Source organism: Canis aureus, chromosome 18 (genome assembly GCF_053574225.1).
Source record: "Canis aureus isolate CA01 chromosome 18, VMU_Caureus_v.1.0, whole genome shotgun sequence".
In the NCBI taxonomy this organism is placed as follows: domain Eukaryota; kingdom Metazoa; phylum Chordata; class Mammalia; order Carnivora; family Canidae; genus Canis; species Canis aureus.
This window is the reverse complement of record NC_135628.1, coordinates 48062039-48085445: the sequence shown is the minus strand read 5'-3', so window position 1 is coordinate 48085445 and position 23407 is coordinate 48062039. Positions and strand designations below refer to the sequence as shown.

General features: G+C 39.0%; 1 protein-coding gene across 3 annotated transcripts in view; it reads left to right on the top strand.

Annotated features, from left to right (window-relative positions):
- Positions 1 to 23407, top strand: part of GRM3 (glutamate metabotropic receptor 3) — a 231188-nt gene that overhangs the window by 132452 nt on the left and 75329 nt on the right. For all 3 annotated transcript variants that reach the window (XM_077857151.1, XM_077857150.1, XM_077857152.1), the window contains one exon: positions 6348 to 7203. In XM_077857151.1, coding sequence (XP_077713277.1) covers positions 6348 to 7203 — 856 coding nt within the window. The remainder of the gene's footprint in view (positions 1 to 6347; positions 7204 to 23407) is intronic.

Below are 23407 nucleotides of genomic sequence, written 5' to 3'. Positions count from 1 at the left end.
GCCTACAGTAGAATCAGTCCACAATCAGATATTGATTATTGGAAAGGGAAAGTTTTAGACATTCCCAAGAAAGAATAAGAGAGCAAATGATGATAGTGCTGAGTGTCTGGCTGCATACGTATTGTATCCTGTACACGGTGCATTTGTCTCCAGAAAACCTTTACCTTACCAGCAGACCTTACTACCAGTTCATTTGGTGAAGCCTGCACCAGATATACATTTATATGACTCCTACTTAAGGTCTATGTTATTCGAGAACTAGATTTCATGGATAAGGCCCCTTGTTTTCCTTCCTTTGAATAAAAAGACAGTTTTCTAGCCTAAAAGGAATTGGCTTCATGGCCAGTTGATCATACTGACTCCCTTTTGTGTACTCCTTATTAATGACACAGAGATAATTTGAAGACATCAGTTTTAATAGTATGAAATTCTTTGCTCCAGATTCCTTAATGTCTAAGCCAATTCCATGTCTTGTGTGTCACCTCATTTTAGTGGAGAACTGAATATAATTAGCGAAGGATCCACATTGCACACCAAATTGTTTATCAACAGTGTTTGAGAGTATCTTTACATTGCCTGCTAATGGCTAGCTATTTTTTCCCCACAGAAATCTATCCTTGTAATAGAAAAGATTACATGGGACAGCAGCAAACTACCCACTCATTAATCAATTCATTCATTTAGCAAACATTATGGAACATCTCTCTACTCTGCAAGGCACGGAGGAAACAGAAATTAACAATACACATCCCCTGTCCTTAAGAGTTCTTGTTCCAGTAGAGGAATTAGCAAATAGAAATTACTGTTATACTTTGACACCATGAGGAAAATACATCAAGAAGCTCAAGAGTCTCAGATAATGGGCACAACTCAGCTTCAAGTGAGGCATCAAGAAAGGTTTCCCAGGGCACTGAGCAGACAAGTGGTAAAGGTCATTTTAAGCAGAAGGAACAGCATGTGCAACAGCATGCAGACTTGAGAACATTGTATACAGTGAACTTAATGCATAGACAGGAAACATAACACATTGGAGGGATTACATGGAACTGAGTTCCTCTGGAGGGTATAAGAATGAGGAAATGGTGGCAGGTGGTCAACAACACGTAACACTGGTTTGTTGGACAACTATTGCAGCTCATGCCCATCCTAAAATAACTCCAGCTTGCAGCTACAAAAATGAGATTAATACAAGAAGTCTTAATTTTAGACCATGTCATCTGCTAATGTGGGTAATAGTACCTGGCCATGCCCAGCATTCTAAATGTTTCTACTCAAGCCAACAGGGTTGATATATTTGTGACTTATATAGGTTACAATGAAAACATGGCAATGGCTAGTCCTGCATAAATTCAAGCCATTCAGAAAATGGATACTCCAAGGTGTGTGAGTACTGAATATCAAACTATAATCTGTGCTACATAGGGGAATGGGTTCTGTTAAATCTGTGTGCAGCCTCTCCAGCCCTAGGAAATAACAGGCTCCGCCATAAGGTCAGTGCATTTCTCACGTAAATCATGAAGTCACACATGATCATGATATTTATAGCTTGAAGCTTTCAAACTCACAGTTAAAATTTCCCAGTGGATTCTCAGACAACTGCTGTTATCTCTGAAGATGGCCAATCAGAAAACAAATGTTTACGGAGTCACTGGAAAATACAGATTGAACAATAAAAAAATATATATATACTTTTGATAACAAGGAGTGATTACTCATGGCCCTCACATCAAGGAGCTTATGCTATCAGAAATTATAAAAAGACAAACATGTTATAACTTGAAATATATCATGCCCATAGTATAAGTGAGAAGAATTGCATATGGCAGAGGTTCAGAGCTTGGACTGCAGAACAGATTAAGTCTGGGAAGGTGAACACAGTGCCAAATCCTATCACTTTGGGCTCTTTAGCAAGATCTTGAGGCACTCTGTGCCTCACTTCCTCAACCTATACAACAGGCTAATGGTAGTATCTACTGCATAACATTGCTATGAGAATTAAAGCAGAAAATACATCTACAACAGCTAGAACGCTAGCTGGCACAAAAATATTAGGACTATTAAAAGCACAAGGGATCCTTAAAAGGCTTCCCAAAAAGGGTAGTCTGTCAATAGTAACTCAAAGAATAGGGACTGTGGGATAGTTCCTCCCTATTCACTGTTGAGGAATTGTGAACTGATGTCTAAAGGGAGTGAACCCTTCAATAATCCATCTTTGATTTTAGCTCCCCTTGGATTTCTGGTGCTGAACTGCAATGCTCAGCTTTGCATTTGTAACCTCATTTGCCCTAGTTCTTTGTCCACTTTTGTCATTTTAACTTCAATCTATAAATTCATGTCTCTCCCTATGCTCTTATTACCAGGGAGGATGTCTAGTCCTATGGAGAAATCAAGAGATTAGGCTCTCAGCTTTTCTGCTTATTTTGTGTAAATTCTGGAAAGTCACTTCACCCTGTGAGGTTCAGCTTCCTCGTCTATAAAACAAAAGGTTTAGATCATTTTCATGGTTCCTTCCAGCTCTAAAACATAAAGATCATGTGGCTTATTTACTTTCTTTTGCAAGGTCGCTGATAAAAATTTAATCTTACTTGACGACCTCATAGACTTTGTTCCTAACTGTTCTCTTTGAATACATTCAATTTTCTCACCCAATTCCCATCAGTTTCCTTTTTCCACAAGACTCCAAGTAATATTACTAATGCCTTGTTGAAGTCAAGGTCCTCCAGGGCTACAATTCTTCCCTAAATAGTTCTACTAACGCTGAGATGTTCTCTAGTGAAATTCATTCTTAGTGAATCAGTGCTGCGCCTTTCTAAGCATTTGCATGCTCTCTAATAATAATAATAATAATAATAAAAACTCTATTGTAGAGTTACCGAAATACATCCTGCGTATTGATTTATTCAACTCTTAATTTACATTTCCTGAATTTGCCCTTCCTCCTCCCTTTTCACTCTCTGACAGTCCTCCCATTATTGATTTCTCAGAGATTACTAATGGTGATTCCATAGATTAATCTGCTATTTCTTCCAGAACTCAGAAATGGAAGCAAACTCAAATAACATGATTACGGGTTTGTGTTTGGTCTTCTCTCACACATTGATGTGAGAGAACGTTTTCAAATAATTGTATCACCATCTCCAGGTTAGAGAACATTCTCACTGGCAGAAAGGAAGAAGCCAGAGGGACTGGACATGATCTTTCCTTTCACCATCTGGAATCACCTTCACTAGCCAATGATTCTTCTCACTAAATCTTCTCCTGAAACATAATTTAAATACAAAATGACAAAAGCAATCACTTTGCTCCATTTTCACATACTGTGCATTAGTTTTACACAGAACCTTCTCTCAGGTTCATTCCCATCTTTTATGCTGTCCGTGGGCATGCCCGATGACCCGGCGTGCCTCTAACAACCATCCCTTGTCACTAGTTCTGTTATCACTCAAATGTCCCCATGTAGGCTAGCAACCCAGTGAGTTGTCTGGAGATCTTGTCTTTCATGCTCTACTGAATCTATTCTATATTGTAAGAATTATTTTTTAAGTATTTCTATCTCTCTTAAGCTATGTACCTTTTTAGTCTCTGTCCATGAGGAGTGTACCTCTACTTTTAAACCATTTTTTGCTATAAAATATATATAGCTTGATCCTCATTCTCCTTCCTCCACTCCTGCTAATAATATAATTGGATAATTTTCTTCCAAAATTCCACATTACTTCCCCATCCCAAAATGGTTCTTCTTTTACTTTTAAAATGATGTCCAGTGTAGGAGTTCCCCTTATTCCTTCATGCTTTCTCAGAGAAACCATATGGCCAGTAAAGCAAGTCAGGAATGCTTCAGATGCCCACTTTCTAGACAAATGAGATAGGAAACATCCAGCTGACAACTATCTGGATATCCCCCAACCCTAGTTTCAAGCTTTATGTTAATAAGAAAGCTCCTACCAACAACAGCTAGACAATCCATGGTGTATGCCACAACATCGCTTCTGTTCTTCTCCCCTATTCTTCCCACCCGGATATCTTTCTGCTCTTCCCCTTTCAGATTCATAGCCACACACTGTGAATAATTATAATAACTGTAATAATCACAGTTTTATTCTAGCCCACCATCCTCCCAAACATGCCACAGCTCATCGTGGCCCTTCCCAGTGCAGGGAATCCTTTTCACATTGACGATATTCTATACATAGTTCATTCCATTGTACAGCCTGCCTTGTCTAAAAATTGTTTCCAGATATCCTGGAGAGGTGGACGTGAAGCCACAGGATCCTATCAGTCAACGGACAAGAACTCTTTTCTTAAGCAGCTTCTCATTACTTCTGCCCCTCTGGGAGAAGGAAGTTTTGGCACTTTCTTGGCTCCTAGCTGCCAGAAAATAATATCTCTGGGCATTTTTCAGGTCTTTTCATTCCCTGCCTCCCTGAGGAGTTAAGGTCTTGATGAATGCAACTTGAAGATGAGCATAAACTGTAGCATCAAGAGGAGATAGCTTCTCCAGTGCTACCCAGAAACACCATTACCAAGCCAAGCCTATGCACACACAGGGCTCTCTCTTATTGCCAGTCTGCCACCATGGTACAGAAGTCCGAAGGAAGCCAGGTAATCAGTCTAGAAGTAATGACAGTACATGCTTATTCCCACATCAATCAGGCTGAACAAACAAGCAATACTTCCGTGTTCAAATGAGTCAGTGCAGGTCATTTTATTCAGGGTATCCTGGTCCTGATAAAAGAAGAAATAAATGGCATACTAGTCTTCAGCCACCCAGCCTCTCAGCCGCTTACCTCTATTTTCCCAAATTCATCCATATCCTAGATTATTATTATTTTTTTTTTTTTTTTTGCCAAATGCAAGAAAGATTTGGTTCTTAAATTTGCTTTGTTTTGCATGGCCAGGGCCAGATATTCTAGCTGTTCTTATTTGTAGTTAAGTGAGAAGTACCAGGGTTTGAAAAGATATCGAAAACATTTTTGATAGCTTTGGGCTATATCAAGTGTTGGTTTTAATAGCAGGCCAGATCTCCAAGAACATGCTGTGTGGCTGTGTATGAACTTGGCTGTTGGTTTCCTTTGCCAGATGAAATGATGATTAATCCGGACTCAGATGTCAGTTGTTTTAGGTTACTTGTGCTCTTTGCTAACAGCTGCCTATTTCAAGCTGTGCTTCCTACATGTCAAATGTAAGCCTGAAACCACAATTTCCAGAAGGAAAATTTCAAAGTACTCATAGAGTATACCAGAATATTCAATGTTGTTTCTGATTAAAGTACAATTTGTATGTCAGGTAACTTACCTGAAGTCAGTACAGAGATAGAAGTGTTCAGAATATGTGAAGTATCCAGGAAAATTTAAAATAAACTTATTATTAGATATGCATATAATGGGTGCAGATATTTTGAGATATATATTCATGCAAATCCTCCATGCATAAAATGCCCCTTGATAAGCTAGTGTTATTTTCCTTTTTTTATTCTGCAATCAATAAAAACGGTGAAATATTACTGATTAGGTGAATTATAACAAATTTAAAGTCTTTATTCAAGCTTTAAAATCTTGAAGTAGAGGTTCTTTCTTGATAAGGTTTTTAATGCTTCCTTATTTGCTTTTTAATCAAAAATACCACCAGAATAGCATCTGTATGCTCTCCTTCCACATGGTCCAAACAGAAACAACATTTTCAAAGGAAAAGGAAAGCAAAGAAAATGTCGGTCAAGCTTTTTGGAAGTCTAGAAAAGCATATGCCTAAAATTTGGAGTGGACCAAAAAGAATCGATTTTTTTTTCTTAACCTAGATAATAAATGTCTAATTTGGACTGTCCATGTGGCATAAGGTTCCCAAATTAAACTCTTTCAGAGATGGCCATTTTTAGCAAAAGAGGGGGAAGTGAGAATCAGACAACACCCAGGCTCTCTCTATACAACCGCAGCCAAGTCGTCTAAAAACCGGGGTGGCCAAGTCCCTGTAGCTCACTGCCTGACTGAGCTATGGCAGGCTCCAGAAACTTAACCACAGGGAAGACACCTGAACAGGGTGGACTGCAGCCTGCGAGGCCTGGCAAACAAAAGCCTGGGAGACAGGCAGGCCCGCCCTTCTCACTCCTCCACGGACACCCTTGCCCAGAGCACAGAGAACCTGCTGGAAACCTCCTCCCTCCTATCCCAACCCCAGTGTCCAGGCGGGGCCGGGGGGGAGGGGTGCCTGGCAGAGGGCTGAGCAAACTTCAGCCGTCCGGAGGTGAAACGGGGGCTGGCTAAGCAGTCTGGGTGGGATCATTCCCTCTCCTTGTCCCTCTACCACCTCCAGGCGTCTAAAACGGGCCCCTCTCGCTCTCTCCCTCCCGCCAGGTGGCAAACCTGCTCCGCCTCTTCCAGATCCCCCAGATCAGCTACGCGTCCACCAGCGCCAAACTCAGCGACAAGTCGCGCTATGACTACTTCGCCAGGACCGTGCCCCCCGACTTCTACCAGGCCAAAGCCATGGCCGAGATCCTGCGCTTCTTCAACTGGACCTACGTGTCCACGGTGGCGTCGGAGGGCGACTACGGGGAGACGGGCATCGAGGCCTTCGAGCAGGAAGCGCGCCAGCGCAACATCTGCATCGCCACGGCCGAGAAGGTGGGTCGCTCCAACATCCGCAAGTCCTACGACAGCGTGGTCCGCGAGCTGCTGCAGAAGCCCAACGCGCGCGTCGTGGTGCTCTTCATGCGCAGCGACGACTCGCGCGAGCTCATCGCCGCCGCGGGCCGCGCCAACGCCTCGTTCACCTGGGTGGCCAGCGACGGCTGGGGCGCGCAGGAGAGCATCGTCAAGGGCAGCGAGCACGTGGCCGACGGCGCCATCACGCTGGAGCTGGCCTCGCACCCCGTGCGCCCGTTCGACCGCTACTTCCAGAGCCTCGACCCCTACACCAACCACCGGAACCCCTGGTTCCGGGACTTCTGGGAGCAGAAGTTCCAGTGCAGCCTCCAGAACAAGCGCAACCACCGGCGCGCGTGCGACAAGCGCTTGGCCCTAGACAGCAGCAACTACGAGCAGGAGTCGAAGATCATGTTCGTGGTGAACGCCGTGTACGCCATGGCGCACGCCCTGCACAAAATGCAGCGCACCCTCTGCCCCAACACCACCAAGCTCTGCGACGCGATGAAGATCCTGGACGGGAAGAAGTTGTACAAGGACTACTTGCTGAAGATTAACTTCACAGGTAAGCGAGGAGCCTTTACGCATCATCTTCTGCGGGGGTAAACGGGCGGAATCCAGTACCTCTGCCCCTGACCCTGACCCACAAATCGCCAGAAATCGCCCCAACAGATGTTCCAAGATGCCGTGGGATGGCCCCGATGCTCTTACTTTTGAGCGAATGCCTTGGCTGACCCTCTACATGAAATTGAAAGGCCCCCTAGGCTAGGCTGACCTGCGGTGGCCGCGCTACCTTTGTTCTCCCTCTGGCTAGCCGTGGGGTATGGCACGTGTGATATGGGCATTTCATCTTCTTTAGCAGAATTGGCAACTCTCTAAGGAACGTGAACTTCCCAAGCCTTCCTTGTGGGTGATTCGAGCAAAAGAATCTCATAACTTTCACAGTGGGTGAGAGAAAAAAAAAAAAAAAAAAAAGCTGCTGTTTTCTCAGAGGGTAATTAGGGGCAAAAAAGGGAAAAATACTCAGACCATGGTGATTTCCAGACATTTGAGTTTATTTCTTCTGCTTGTACAGGAACATTTCCATGTGGGCATTAAGAGTGGTAGGTTTTCTCAAATGATGTTATGAAATGAAACTTTTTCTGGGAGCCTGAGTGCAAACAAATTGAAGGCTGATGGAAGTCATTCTGATATTGCAGTGAATAGGCAAAGGTGTATTTGAAGCGGCTTTTGTTTCCTCTTCATTTGATTCTAAATATGGTAAAATATTTGTAAAGATAGCATGGCATTTCAATACATTACTAGCATAAAAAGCACAACATTTTTAGGTTTGTATTCTCTACGAAGATGTATGTGATATCCTGTGTTAACGTACTGGTTCCGAGGACTTTAGCATTACCCCAAATCATAAATGGTAAGTAATATAGAGAGAAAAAAAAAAAAAAAAAAACTTGATGCCCCAAATATAGTGATAAAATGCTTTCACTTGTCTGAATCGCTAATAATCATCTCCTATGCCATTAGGGCATCATTCTTATCTGTGTAGTCTGTTGCAGTTGGTTTCTCCCTGCAGACATGAAAATTTGTATGCTCAGATCATACTGTTACTGGAATAAGTGGCAGTTCTCACATCGCCATTATAGATGATCACTTGGAAGTCAAATGACCTGAAAACTCACTGGAAGGACTGAGAGAGGAACCATTGGTTCCTATCCCAAAATTCTAATTCCTAAACCAGCCTTGAAAATAAGCACAGAAATTACCAGCCTGAATTTTGCACATCTGTTTCTCATTCTACCCAGAGAGAGCCAAAAGTAGTGGAAATACGTTATGTCAGTAATTTCTCCTTTTCATCTACCAAATACCTCTTTCCATTAGAATGACTGTATATAAGTGGTAGAGATTAAACTCATTCTGTGCCTTGTATTCCTACGGGTGCATTCCATATAGAAACAACAAATATCTACTTTATATATAACATCAAATCAACATTTATCTCAAAATCCCAGATCAGTTTCCACTGACGTCTCCAGAAAATAAGAATGGATCACAGAATCAGTAAAAAAAAAAAAGAAAAAAGAAAAGAAAAGAAAAAAATATTGTTGCTCTAAATATAAATGAGTTTCACAGGTATCTGTAAATAGCATCTATAATGCACTTAAATTTTAAAGATAGATAAGATAAGCATCCTTCCTACCCCCTTCTGACTGCCCTTGGGCTTAGTATTTATCTCTATTCACCACACGTATTCATTAACCTTATTATTCTAGTTCATTCCTTACTCCTTAGTATGCAAGTACACAAATCTACCCGCTCATCAGTAGCTACTATAAAGGGAGTTCTTAGATTTTAGGGAGCCCTTGCAAGGTGTTTTATGTAATCAAAATCTTTTCCTCCATTTCACAGACTCAGTCTTAAGTGGCAAAGAAAAGTGAGGAAATAAGGCCTCGATAAATATTTATTTATTTGGATAAATAAAACAAAAGTATCTGCTTTTTTGTCTGTCTTGTTCAGTTACTGGCTTTGATTCTACAATTTGGTTCAGCTTCGTCAACTTGACCACAAAGTGCTATTTTAGCCTTCTCAATTTGTTCGACATTACCAGGCATTCTCCACTTCTGAAGAGGGTAGAAGGGTGGAAAACAGAGGGAAACTACAGAGTAGAGAGGCAACTTAGACCAGCCACCAGTGCCACATTACACTAGTACATTAGTACTGTGAGAATTGGACAAGAAAATACCTTACTATGGGAGGACACTGAGATGCTAAATGAGCTAAATACGTACATTTGAAAAATAAGGCTAACCTAGTTATCTATAGGAAAGCAGAGGGGTTTTTTTTTTTTTTTTTTTTTTTTCTGAAATAGTATCTCTATTTTTCTAACTTAAATATTGACACAATGGACTAAGCACAATAGTAAACAGCAAAAAAGTCTTTGCTCATCTGGATTGGAAAAGTCCTTTTTCAGCCATCTGCTTGTACTCACTGCATTTGTTCCAAAGTTCTTCTGGCAAGAGATAGTTGCAGCCACATCATGCCTTTTTTTTTTTTTTTTTTTTTTTTTGTCTTTGTATCCTCTATACATGAAATGTACATGTAATGTGCATGTCTGTTTCCTTCACCTAGAACCTCTGGCAGCATCTGCCTATCTAGTACCTTCACTTATTTGGTTTCCACTGCTACCACCCTGGCCCAAGCCACCAACTTCTGTGGGCTACATTTCTCCAAAAGCTTTCCAATTGATTCATCTCACCCTCCTCCATCCCAGCCTCCAAAATCCATTCCCTACATGGCAGCCAGGGTGCCCTTTTAAATCTTAGAGCAAGTCACTCCTCTGTTCACAACCTCTTAGGGAGGTCTCTCATTTCACCCAACAGTAAAAGTCAAAAAATCCTTGCAATGCCCCACAGAGGTCTTCCCCAATCCACCCTCTCCCTGTCCCTCTTGCTCTCCTGTCATCACCTTTCACTCTCCCTCTTTCTCCCTTTGCTCCAGCCACCCTTGTTTGCAAACTCAGGGCTTTTTCACTGGCAGCTCTCTCGGCCTATATTGCCCTATCCCCGCATATTCCTATAGTTAGTTAATTCTCTTGCTTCCTTCAAGCCTTTACTTCAGTATGATCTTTTCAGTGAGGCTCACCAGGAAATCCTTATGAAAATAAGAATTCACTGCCCCCACCCCACCACAGGTGTCCCCAACTCTCTCTCAACTGCTCTACTTCTTCAATACACCATGATTTTTGCACTTTCTCTCATACCACTGCATTTATTTTCATGTTTATTCTCCATTGTTTGATCTTCACGCTTGAATATAAACTCCATGAAAACAGAAATCATTATCAATTTTTTCACTGACATAGCTCAAGCATAAAGGGTGCTCAGTAAATATTCGTTGATTATAAAGATTGCTAGACATCCAAACTCGTATTTCCTTCTCTGTCTCCACTACTGCATTGTGAACTTTTCCAAGGCAGAGAATGTATGTTTCATCACTGACCTCAAAATACCCAACACAGTTTTTGGTACAGAGTGGGCATTACATAAATGTTTACTAAAGGAATAAGAAATGAGAAAAACAATTAATAGTTTTATAATATTTTCATGAAAATTTAATGTATATATTGTGTTCACTAAGAAATGAACTTCAACAAAGAGAAGGATATGACTTCTAGAATGGTTTGCTATTACCTAAACACTGCCCTTTAGTTATGTTCTGTCATTGTAATTGAGATAAATTTAAAACCAACAGCATTAGCTCTGGATCCCTTATCCATCCCTGTTTTATAGATGAAGCCCCAAAAGCCACAATGATTTGTCCAAGGTCATCATCTGGTTAATGGCAGGAGTAGAGACTGAAATCCAGTCACCACGTTCAGGGTTGCTTTTGTGTGTCACCAAGGACCCTGGGATACTGAGGACCTTGATCCCAGATACGTAATATCATTTCTGACATACATTGGATATAAATGGGATGTTGACTGAAGGAATGAAAGACGATTAATTAAGAAGTTTGGTTTTTTTTAAAGATCATTTTATTTTTGAAACAAAAGATGCTCTGAAAATGAAATTTTCTATAAATTCCATCTTTCTAATACCTTTTTTCACTTTCAGATTTTTTTATATGTTTTTATTGGAGTTCGATTTGCCAACATATAGCATTACATCCAGTGCTCATCCCGTCAAGTGCCCTGCTCAGTGCTCGTCACCTAGTCACCCCATCCCCTCGCCCACCTCCCCTTCCACCACTCCTTGTTCATTTCCCAGAGTTAGGGGTCTCTCACGTTCTGTCACCCTCTCTGATATTTCCCACTCATTTTCTCTCCTTTCCCCTTTATTCCCTTTCACTATTTTTTTATATTCCCCAAATGAATGAGACCATATAATGTTTGTCCTTCTCCGATTGACTTACTTCACTCAGCATAATACCCTCCAGTTCTATCCACGTTGAAGAAAATGGTGGGTATTTGTCATTTCTAATGGCTGAGTAATATTCCATTGTATATATATATACCACATCTTCTTTATCCATTCATCAATAAGTTTGAAATATGTTTCTTTCTGTTCTCCTTTTTATGATTCCTTTAATACTCCTGGGCCACTTTCCCAATTAGTTGGAGCTGAGGTAGTTCATAAAACACTCAACTTTGGAAGCTGAGCCTTAGAATCTAAATCTTAGGATATTAAAATTTTTTATCAAAGCTTTTTTTGTTATTAGCAAAATGATTTCCATCTGAAAGAGCCATGTCATCCAGAATTCTGAAAGAAATATTTAAATGCAAATTATGTTTGTTGTCATTTGACTTTTCAAAATTACTTTGAGTAAAATTCCATGTGCTCATCATCCAAAAGGAAAGCTTCAACTACCAAGTTAGTTAAAAACAGAGGAAATAGAGAGGGCTATTAAACATCCAAAGAAATGCAGTATCACTGTCACTTCTGTGTGTTCACAGTACAGTGCAATCTCTCTTACTTTTTATTCTGAGACCAATTCCAGAAAGTGGAGGAGAATAAAATCATAGAGTGACAAAAGGCCTTCCTCAAAGATGAACTTTCCCCTACTCCTCACTTGACAGAGGTGGAAATTCAGGATGTCAGCATTATTATCTTCACTTACTGAAGCACATAAAAGTGAACTCAACTGTCAGAGTGATGTGGTAACCAGAGTACACCCAATTCAAAAGAGAAAAGGAAGAGCTCCCACTTACTGAACATACTGCCAGAGGTGCTCCAAGACATATCCTCTATCGAAGAGGCATTCTCTTGGAATTTCTCTGTGTGACTCACAAGGGTGGGTGGGCTGAACATTTGAGAAGAGAGAAATTGAGAACTTGACACAATAGGAAATTTATCCAAGATCACATAATGAAATAGGTGACACCAAGGTCCTGCTTTAGTCATTCATTCCACAGGTGTGTTTAGATTTCATACTAGGACCTGGGGATACAACCATGAACTGGACAGATGAGGTCCCTGCATCATGGGGCCACTCAATGATAGGAGCAGGATTATTGGGCCTGTGGTATTAGGGTCTTGCCCTAGTTTTTATGTTCTCTTTTGATTTCAGTTTCTGTTTTGACTTGGAAAGCTATTACATATCTTAACTTGGGCCCAGAAGAAGTCTCCAGCTCACTGAACAAATCTCACTCCCAGGGTCTGACTTGCAAGTAAGGGGACAAGTCATATGCTGGACCTGTGGTCATAATAGGACTGGAGAAACACACAGCATTGGCATTTTTTGTTGTTGTTGCTCATTTGGTTGGTGCTTGTTTTTTTCTTTTTTGGGGAGGTAGGGCACGGGGAAGTGAGGTATGGTCATTTCTTAGTCTCAGCAAGGAGACAGGCTACTGAGATCAGAGACCTGGAGCCTGGTGGGGATGGTGCAGCCTTGTTCTTATGTTTACAATTCTCCCTACCTGGAATAGGAACAGAGGCAGGAAATGAGTAGTCCGGCCACCCTGTCCCACTCACCTCTGTGTCTGACTCATCGAGTAGGTCCAAGGATCACTCCTGGTTGAGACTGTAATCACAGAGCACAGGCCAGGAAGGGCAGATTTTCTGGAACACTGCACTCCAAGGAATATGTTTGAGCTGGCCCCAACCCAGCAAGGCTCTCCTCTTGAAAAGTACAGGGCCATCCAAGGCACAGCGAGGAAGCCAAAATGGTAATGGCCACATCTTTAGATGAATGGGCTTTGAAGTCCCTGAAAGAGCAAACTGCTCTTGATCTTGCTTCCTTCCCTGGAACATTTGTAGTTCCCACAAAAGCACAGAAACTTGTTCCAGCTCTGCTGATCAAAAGCATTTCCAAAATGTAAAGATAAATATCCTGTACTTCTTTCTTCCCTTTTCTCTTTGGTCAGTTTCCTGGGGCCACAAGAATAAGATTTAAACCCCCAGAGGACACCACTAATGTGGCTACTTATTTGTTTATGCACCATGCATCTGTGCTTTGGTGTCTTAGAAGCTTGAGAAATGATGCTCATTTTAAGGTCACACAGTAGAGAACAGGAGGCTCTAGACAACTTCATTTTCCACTTTGACTTGAGCTTTCTGCTGTTGATGCTTATTATTATTCTTATCATATAGTTACTATTATTATTATTATTATTATTTCATAATCCTTATGATTCATTGGAAGAGCCATCCTGTCTAGAAAGCAGGAAAAAAAGTAATCATCCCTCATGAAGTATGGAAGAAATGAGTTCCACCACCCTGACAATCAGAAAAACGTACAATGAATATACTATCTTCTAGATGCTTCCAGGCTTTTTGGACACTGTGGTGTATTTATAGGACTATCACTTACAAAAGTGTCTGGAGATTGAGGAAAATATTCTGAGCATTTTCTAACACTATAGCTAACATATAGTTTAAAAATAAGTTTAGCCTATGTTTCTGACCTTTGGGACACCTGGTGTTCTCCCACAATAACCCGGTCTTTAAAAGTTTCTAATCTCAGTTGAATTGGAAACACATGTTTTTCTACTTCCATATCTCTTTGTGCTTCTACTCATCTTTGACAGAACACTAGAAAGCCAAAATAGATAAAGGGAAGTGTTCCTGATGGATTCAGAAAAAAATTTTCTATCATGGCAATTATATGCTAAAATAGAGGACTTTTAAAAGACTAAATTGTCTTCTAATGAAGCAGGAGATCATAGGGGATCTTTCCCAGAACTGGGTTTAGTAAACCTTCCCAGGAACCTAACAAAGTTGTCCTAACACCTGAGCAGTAAGCACAGCTTTTGAAGATTAAGGATGTGATGTTGCATCCTGAGGAGCAGGTGCTGAGGATGGCTAAAGAACTCAATGCCTGGTCACTGTTCTCACCTCTCTTTTACTTTGAACATTCAACAAGTGTCCATAGTATCATTAGTCACTCTTTGTGATATCACCAGGAAAAGTTACATAGTCATTCTTCACATTTTTTTCCTCCAACCCCCTAGCATTATACTTGTGGTAGTATAAGCCCTCATTTGTATCTAGTTCATTTCTTTTTTTTTTTAAGATTTTATTTATTTGTTTGTTTGTTTATTTATTTATTTATTTATTTATTTATTTATTCGTGAGAGATACATTGAAAGAGAGAGAGAGAGAGAGAGGCAGAGACACAGGCAGAGGGAGAAGCAGGCTCCATGCAGGGAGCCCAATGTGGGACTCAATCCCGGGACTCCAGGATCATGGGCTGAGCCGAAGGCAGATGCTTAACCACTGAGCCTTCCAGCTATCCCTTGTATTTAGTTCATTTCAAAACTATGATAGTTAAAGGATTCATCCCACTGTCTAGGATAAATTAGAATTTGGTAAGGTAGCAGAGTCCCCGGAAGTTACAGTACTAAGTCACATTTCAGAATATTCAGAAACTTAATTCCATAACAAATTATAAACAGTTTCACTAGCAGAGTTGACCATATATTACATTTCCAAAATAATATCTCAAATACAAAATTATGTTCATACACACACTAAGCCACTGAACCAAACATGATTAGATGTTCTATGACAATGTTTTTTGTTTTTTTAATTTTGAAAAAATTTTCTTCCAGGTTTATTGAGATAAAATTGATATATAACATTTTTAAGTGTAAGATGTACAATGTGTTCATTTGATATTTATTTGTTGCAGAATGATAACCATCACAGCATTAGCTAACACCTTCATCCCATCACATAATTACCACTACTTTTTCATGGTAAGAACATTTTAAAACTATTCTCTTAGCAACTTTCAAACATATAATACAATATTATTAACTACAATCACCATGTTGTACATTAGGTCCCAAGAATTTATTCATCTTACAACTGGAAGGTTATATTCTTTGACCAACATCTTCCCATTTACCCCAACCCCCTAGCCCCAGGTAAACAACTTTTCTAATCTGTTTCTATGAGTTCAGGTTTTTTTTAGATTTCACATATAAACGATATCATATGGTATTTGTCTTTCTCTGTCTGACTTATTTCGTTTAGCATAATGCCTCCAAGGTGTTCCATACTGTCCCAAATGGCAGGATTTCCTTCTTTTTCATGGCTGAATAATATTCAGTTGTATATATATACCACATCTTATCTCTTCATCTGTTGACAATTAGGTTGTTTACATATCTTGGCTATTGTAAATAATGCTATAATGAGTGTAAGAATGTAAATATCTTCTCAGTATTTCGTTTTCATTTCCCTTGGGGATAAACCAAGATGTGAGATGGGGTAGGTTTTTTTTTTTTTAACTTTGTGAGAAACCTCTATACTGTTTGTTACAGTAGCTGTACCAGTTTACATTCCTACCGACAGTGTACAAGAGTTACCTTTTCTCCATATCCATGTTGACACTTGTTACATGTCAGTTTGATGACAGCCATTCTGATAGGTGTGTGATTATATCTCATTGTGGTTTTGATTTGCATCTCTCTCATGATTAGTGATGCTGAGTGTCTTTTCATGTACCAGTTGGCTATTTGAATGTCTTCTTTGGGAAAATATCTGTTCAGTTACTCTGGTCATTTTCAATTGGATTGTCTGTCTCTTTGTTGCAACTGAGCTGTATGAGCTTTTAAAATAGTTTAGATATTAACCCTTTATCACATAGATAGTAGGTAAATATTTTCTCCCATTCCATAGGTTGCCTTTTCATTTTGTCAATTGCTTTCTTTGCTATGAAAAAACTTTTTCATTTGATGTAATTTCACTTGATTATTTTTGCGTTTGTTGCCTTTGTTTTTGCTGTCAAATCCAAAAACCATTGCCAAGACTAAGGTCAAGGAGCTTACTCCCTGTGTTTTGTTCTAGGAGTTTTATGGTATCAGGTCTTATATTCAAGTCTTTCATTTATTTCAATTTGATTTTTATGTATGGTGTAAGATAAGGATCCAGTTTCATTCCTTTGCATGAAGCTGTCCAGTTTTCCCAGCTTCATATATTAAAAAGACCATCCTTTCTCCATTGTATATTCTTGCTTCCTTTGCCATACTTTAATTAACCATATATGCATGGGTTTATTTCTGGGCTTTCTATTCTGTTTCTATTCTGTATTGATCTATGTGTCTGATTTTATGCCAGTACCATTCTGTTTTAATTACTATAGCTTTATAATATTATTTGAAATTACAGTGTGATACTTCCAGCTTTGTTCCCCTTTCTCAATATTGCTTTGGGTATTTGGATGGAGTCTTGTGTGGTTCCATTCAAATTTAATTCTTTTTTCTAATTCTGTGAAAAATGCCATTGGAATTTTAATAGGGATTGCACTGAATCTGCAGATCACTCTGGGTAGAATGGACATTTTAATGAGATAAATTCTTTCAATCCATGAGCACAGAATTTCTTTCCATTTACTTGTGTCTTCTTCAGTTTCATTAACATCTTATAGTTTTTAGTGTACAGATTCTTTACCTCTGGTTAAGTTTATTTCCATGTATTTTATTCTTTTTAATGCTGTTGTAAATGTGACTATTTTCTCAACTTCTCTGATAGGTCATTGTTACCACATAGAAACACAGCTGATTTTATATATTGATTTTGTATCCTGTAACTTTACTGAATTTGTTGATTAGTTTTAACAGTTTTTGGGTGGAGCTTTAAGGGTTTTCTATATATAATATCATGTCATCTGCATATTAAGGCAGTTTTACTTCTTCTTTTCCAATTAGATTCCTTTTATATCTCTATCTCTTTCTTTCCTAATGACTCTGGCTAGGACTCTATGTTGAAGAAAAGTAGAAAGAGTAGCCATCATTCTCTTGTTCCTGATCTCAAGGGAAAAACTTTCAGCTTTTCACCATTGAGTATGATGTTATCTGTGGACGCATTATGTTGAGGCATTCCCTTTTTACCCAGTTTATTGAGAGCTTTTATTATGAAAGGATGTTGAATTTTGTCAAATGCTTTTTGTTTTCTGCATCTATTAAGACAATCTTATGATTTGTATCCTTTATTTTGTTAATGTGGTATATCACATTGATTGATTTGCAGATGTTGAAGCATCCTTCCATCCTTGGAATAAGTCCCACTTGATCATGGTGTATGATCCTTTTAGTGTACTATTGAGTTTGGTTTGCTAATAACTTGTTCAAGATTTTTGTTCATTAGGGATATTGGCCTGCAGTTTTCTTTTCTTGTGTTTCCTTATCTGATTTTGATATCAAGGTAATTCTGGCTTCATAAAATGAGTGTAGAAGTGTTCCTTCTTTTATTTTTGGAAGAATGTGAGAATAATTGGTATTAACTCTTTTCTGATATTTTGTAGAATTCACCAGTGAAGCTATCTGGCCATGGATTTTTTGTTGTTGTTGTTGTTGGGAGGTTTTTGATTACTGACTCAATCTCCTTACTAATAATGGGTCTGTTCAGATTTTCTATTTCTTCATGATTCAGTCTTGGTAAGTTGCATGTTTCTAGGAATTAATTCTTCTAGGCTGTCCAGTTTGTTGGCATGTAACTATTCATAGTAGTTTCTATGTTCCTTTGTATTTGTGTGGTGTCGATTTTAATGTTTCCTCTTTTATTTCTGATTTTATTTATTGTATGTAGTTAGGCCCCTTCCAGGGAGTAACTGGGTGATGGATGCTTTCTGTCTGCTCTCCCTGCATTGAACTCTGAAGTAATAGCTGTAGTGAGTGTTGTCTATTAATAATTGCTTCTCTTTTTGTGGTAGTCCTGTGGATTTTGTAGATACAGGCCCTGTTGGCTTTTAGAGGTAAGTATTTGGGGGGGGGGGCCTTCCATCAGGTGGGAGTTTTAAAAGTTAGGATGTAGATGTTGGGTCCAAACCCTTTTCTTCCTCTGGGAGAAGCTGGGAGTTGCAGGTGTCCTCCTAATTGTGTGGTACTGTGCTAAGGGTGGAGTTTATGGCAAGAGTGCACCTCAGCCTTTCCCATACATTTCAGTGTGGGTATTTTTGTTTGCCCAATGTATAGACATCACTCAGCTGATTTCTGGATTTCTTTAGAGGGAAATGCTCCATGTGTAGCTGTAAACTTAGTGTGTCCATGGGAGGAGGGAAGTACAAGAGCTCCCTATGTCACCTTCTTTAGAGATTGCCCTCTGGTTTCATTCTTATGACCAAGAATCCTGATGATATAGTGTGATTCCATTATGAATGTTTGTCTCCTACAGGCCACTAATATTAACTGACTACTTGTCCATTCATTCACTCCTCCTAGCAGATTGCAGCAAATTAACAAAAGCTTTTAAAATATCATAGAAAAAACTAAGACAATTGAAGAACCGAAGTAAAGAAGAATAGTTCGAGAGCCATTAGTCTAGCTTACATAGATTCATTTTTGAGACAAGACTGTATGTTATATCCCTATGGTAACTCAGTTGGCTAGCTAGAGGTCTTGTATTTGACCATTGAAAAAGAATCCTACATAATTTGTTCTTCATGGTAAAGCACAAACAGAACTGGGAAGTTCTGGTGCAGCTAGAGAAGTTTGTTTTTTTTTTTTAAATATGGGGAGGATTTGTGCACTTTTCAAAGAATCTTTGGTACTCAATGTGAATTAGTGTCAGATACTACAAAGGATGAGAAAAAATGAATAAATAAGTTCTCTCTGTCCCTCAAGTAGCTTCACAGTTAGTACCAGCAATATGAGAATATAGCCTTTACACTATTGCAGTTCATCTTTGGCATCTTGAAAGGGTCTAGTGGCATAGTATATACATACAAGGGAGGGATCAGCAATGAGCAGGGAGTCAGGGAAGACTTCCTAAAAGATGTAACACTAGATCTGAATAAGATGTGTTAAGAAAGAGGGAGGGAGAAAAATAGTTTCCAAGAGAAGAGATCATTCTACCAAGGCATGTTCATAAATTTTCAAATGTTTTATTTCTTTTTAACCTGCATTAAAATTCAGAGCTCTTTTAGAAACTAAAACTAAATTGAAGCAGTATTGATCTGAATTTTTTAGATTAAATCCAAAAATGTACATTTCCAGTCCTGTTGCATAAAAATGTATAAATTTTTCCAAAATCACATTGTTTATAGTAACTGGCCTATCATCTCTATGCTGAACTTCAGCTAAACCAATGAAGAAAGTTCTAAGATGAGAAAAGGGGGAAGAAAAGAAAAAGAAACTAGCATTTACTGATTGCCACCTGACTGACAATAACTATTTTATATACTTCATTCATAAATTCTTACAAAAAACCCTGTCAGGAGAGTGGACATTAGTCCCTCTGTTTTATAGATTTAATGGAGACCCAAAGAACTTGAATGACTTTTTCAAGTTTGCAAAGCTAAGTAGCCTCCAAAGCCAACCCAAAGCTGTCTGTTTCCTAATCATGCATTATTTTCCACTATTGCTTCCTAAGGAAAAAAAAAAAAAAAAGTTTGTAGCTAGAACAAGGGTATGGTCCCACCGTCATCTAGCTCAATTCACTATGTGCAGTCGCAGTAGTAATAAAGAGTTGCCCCAAAATGTTCATTATTCAAAAAAGAGTTTGTTAACTCTTTCATTAAGTGCCATAATGGTATCTTCAAAAAAGAATGACTCATAGCAAAGGCCTCCAATTATATACTTCACTCCTTCCTCTGAGAGCATCAAATTGTAGTAAATCAGTATTTGCAATATCATACTGTTATTTCCAAGAATCAAATTGGAAAAAAAAGCAATCAGGCTTCAGGTCATCATGTCTTAAACATCAAGACTACATTTTTTTCATCATCCCATTCTCTCATTCTAATTACAGATGTACATACTTAATTAAAAGAAAAATAATAAAAGAAAGGGAGATAATACTGGGTCTTGAACTCTTTCAGAATTTCCATCCAAGGCCCTAGTAATTTTGTAGGTTTGTTTGGCATATTGGTAAGTTTTTATCATTGTGTTCATATTGTTGGGTCACTGTGGTAATTTGCTTTATAGTATCCATCACAAATCAAGTTTTCTTTCTTAAAATATTAAAAATACCATTGATGCTTTCATAAAGTAGGACTTCTTAGGAATTCTCTACCACAAAGCTTTGTTTGTAGGCTACCCGGTCACCAAGAATTACATGGTAGCACTGTACCAGCTTCTCAGGGGTACTTAAAGTTTTTTTCTCTGTCCCTAAAATGCTCCTGGTCTAATAAAACCCTAAATTTTTATTATACCAATTTTAATAAGAGTAAAACAAAGAAAAGTTATCATTTCTTAATAATCAAAAGCAAGTCTTTGGATAATGTAGTTATTGATATCCCCCTCATTTTTATTCATCAAGAACTCTGTGTCAGCTCCAGAAATATTTTAAACAGAAAAAATATAAACAAAATGTTTCTAAAACAAAAGCAGAAGTGCTAATTTCCAGAGATGGGTTCATTCATTGCTTTTGCCTACCTAAATTCTCCCTATGAATTTATTCTGCAGATGACTCCGCTTCTCATTAATTCCTCCCTTTTCAGTGGAAATTTATTAAGTTCTTTTTTTCTGTCTTGCCTGGCAAGGGTCTTTTGCTGCTGAATTAATGCACTAACAGTACAGAAAAGGAAAAGGGAAGTATACTTCGTTTTATTTTTCTTCAGAACATTATGTCACAATTTCTTTTCAAATACTGTGGCAGATACCTGGAGAAATGACGTAGAGCAATTCATTTGACAACAGAAGTAAGGAAACAGAAGCTTGATATTCCAGCTTTCCATTCCACTTCACTGGCATCTAGGGTTTAAATTTAGCCATCTGAACTACTAGACCCTGGACTGAAGTCATTAATAAATACTATCCCCTGAGTGTGCAGGCTCATCCCTTTTTACTATATCTCAAGCCACAGTATGGCAAGGAGCTTATTTTCTTGTTCCTCGGGTTTGATGGGCCATCATAAGAACTCACATAGTCAAGAAACTAAAATGAAGACGCTGCCAAAAAAAATCAGACTTATAGAACCTTCATAACAAATTGTGAAATGTAGGTCAACAATCACTTTATCATTTTGAAAACACTTTGAAATGCACTCTGACTAGATCCTTACCACACCCTATGTACCCAATTGAGTTGATGTTATTATTTATTATTTTACTGATGAGGAAATGGACGATGGGAGAGTTGAGGTCACTTGCCCATGATCCAATGATATGTCCCCTCAACTTCCAGTGTAATAGGCAGGTGATGATACCTATCTAATAAAGCAGAAAAAAATGTTATTGGAGGCAAAACCAGTCTGGTTGTATCTGTTCTTGGAGTCTTGAGAGAATATTGACACTAAGCTGAGCAAGAGACGCTGAATCAGCAAAATTCATCTTCATTCTAGATTTGCTACTACATGGCTCTGTGGCTTGGGGCAAATCACCTAGCTCATCCAAACCTCATCTGTTCATATTTTAGAAACACAACAAATCTGTTGCATGCCAAATAGAATGAGCAGATACGGTATTTTTGCCCTTACCTTTCATATGACTAAGGTGTTCTTGCTTCTGGGAAGACTAAAATTTCTGTGCGTAGTTAAGAGTACTATAGTCCACATTCTGCTTACTCTGAGAAGACTTCCTAAAAGAAATAGGATTAGAAGTGGATTTTGAAGAACCAGGTAAATGTCCTGTCATCATTAAGTATTTATTGCTGACCTTAATGTACATCAGTCCCAGCCCCAGACCCTAGGAATTAAGTAGTGAAACCTCACAAGGTCCCAACCCTTGCAGAGCTTCTGTTCCATAAATAAGCTAGTAAATCCACAGCATGTCACAGGGTTATACACATCACAGAGAAATATAAATCAAGGCAAGTAAACTAGGGAGTCCCATCTAAGTGTGTTGGGAGGACACGTAGGACATTACTGTCTTATCTGAAGTGGTCAGGGAAAACTTCATGACAATTTAACACATGATCAGAGACCTAAAGGTAGTAAGAGTACAAGGCATGTGGAAATATGAGAAAGAACATCCCCAGGAAGGGAATAACGAAGCTCAAGGTGAGAGCCTACTTGCTGTGTTTGAGGGAAGCAAAGAAGCCTGGATGGCCAGAGGGAGTTAACATGTAGGAGATAGAGGAAGTGAGGTTAGGGAGGTGGTGGAGTCCAGAACCTGGGGGACCTTGTAAAGGACTTTGGTTTTACCCTGAGTTAGGTTAGAAGCCATAGGAAGTTCCATGAGAGAAGTGACAGGAGCAATGTCAAAGATTTAGAATAGGACACATTTCAAAATTATGGTTATACATCAAAAAAGCTTACTAATAAAGAAAACCTGTCAATGTTGACATCCTAATATATATCTTCTATAAATACTGAGGAATCTAAGATATTTTAACTTCTGAAAAGTAAGCCTTTTGTTAAAGTTTCCAAGGTACTCAACTAGAACCCAAATCAGTTCTATCATACATTAACAGCTAGGCACAGATGAATTTACTTTTCATATTAAGTTGTAATTTTTAGACTCCAACTCAAGACTGGACAAAAGAACTTGCCAAATAACAGTGAGATTCTGTAGACATTTGCACACTCACCATTTAGACTTCCTACCATACAATTCTTGATCCTACCTACAAAAAGAAAAAAAAAAAATCACTGAGTGGTTGGGGTGATAATAAGGTATTCTCTCTGTATGCCTATTGCCCCCACAGCACAGAAGCCCTAATTGAATTGTGCTATGTCAGCCAATCCATTTGTTTTAGCCTTTTTACTTCCTTTGCATGCTACTGATGCAAAGTGGCCTACCTCTGGGGTGCCTGGGTGGCTTAGTTGGTTAAGTGTCTGCCTGTGGACTCAGGTCATGATCCCAGAGTCCCAGGATCAAGCCCTGCATCGGGCTCCCTGCTCAGTGGGGAGTCTGTCTCTCCCTCTGCCCTCACCCTGCTCTCATGCTAT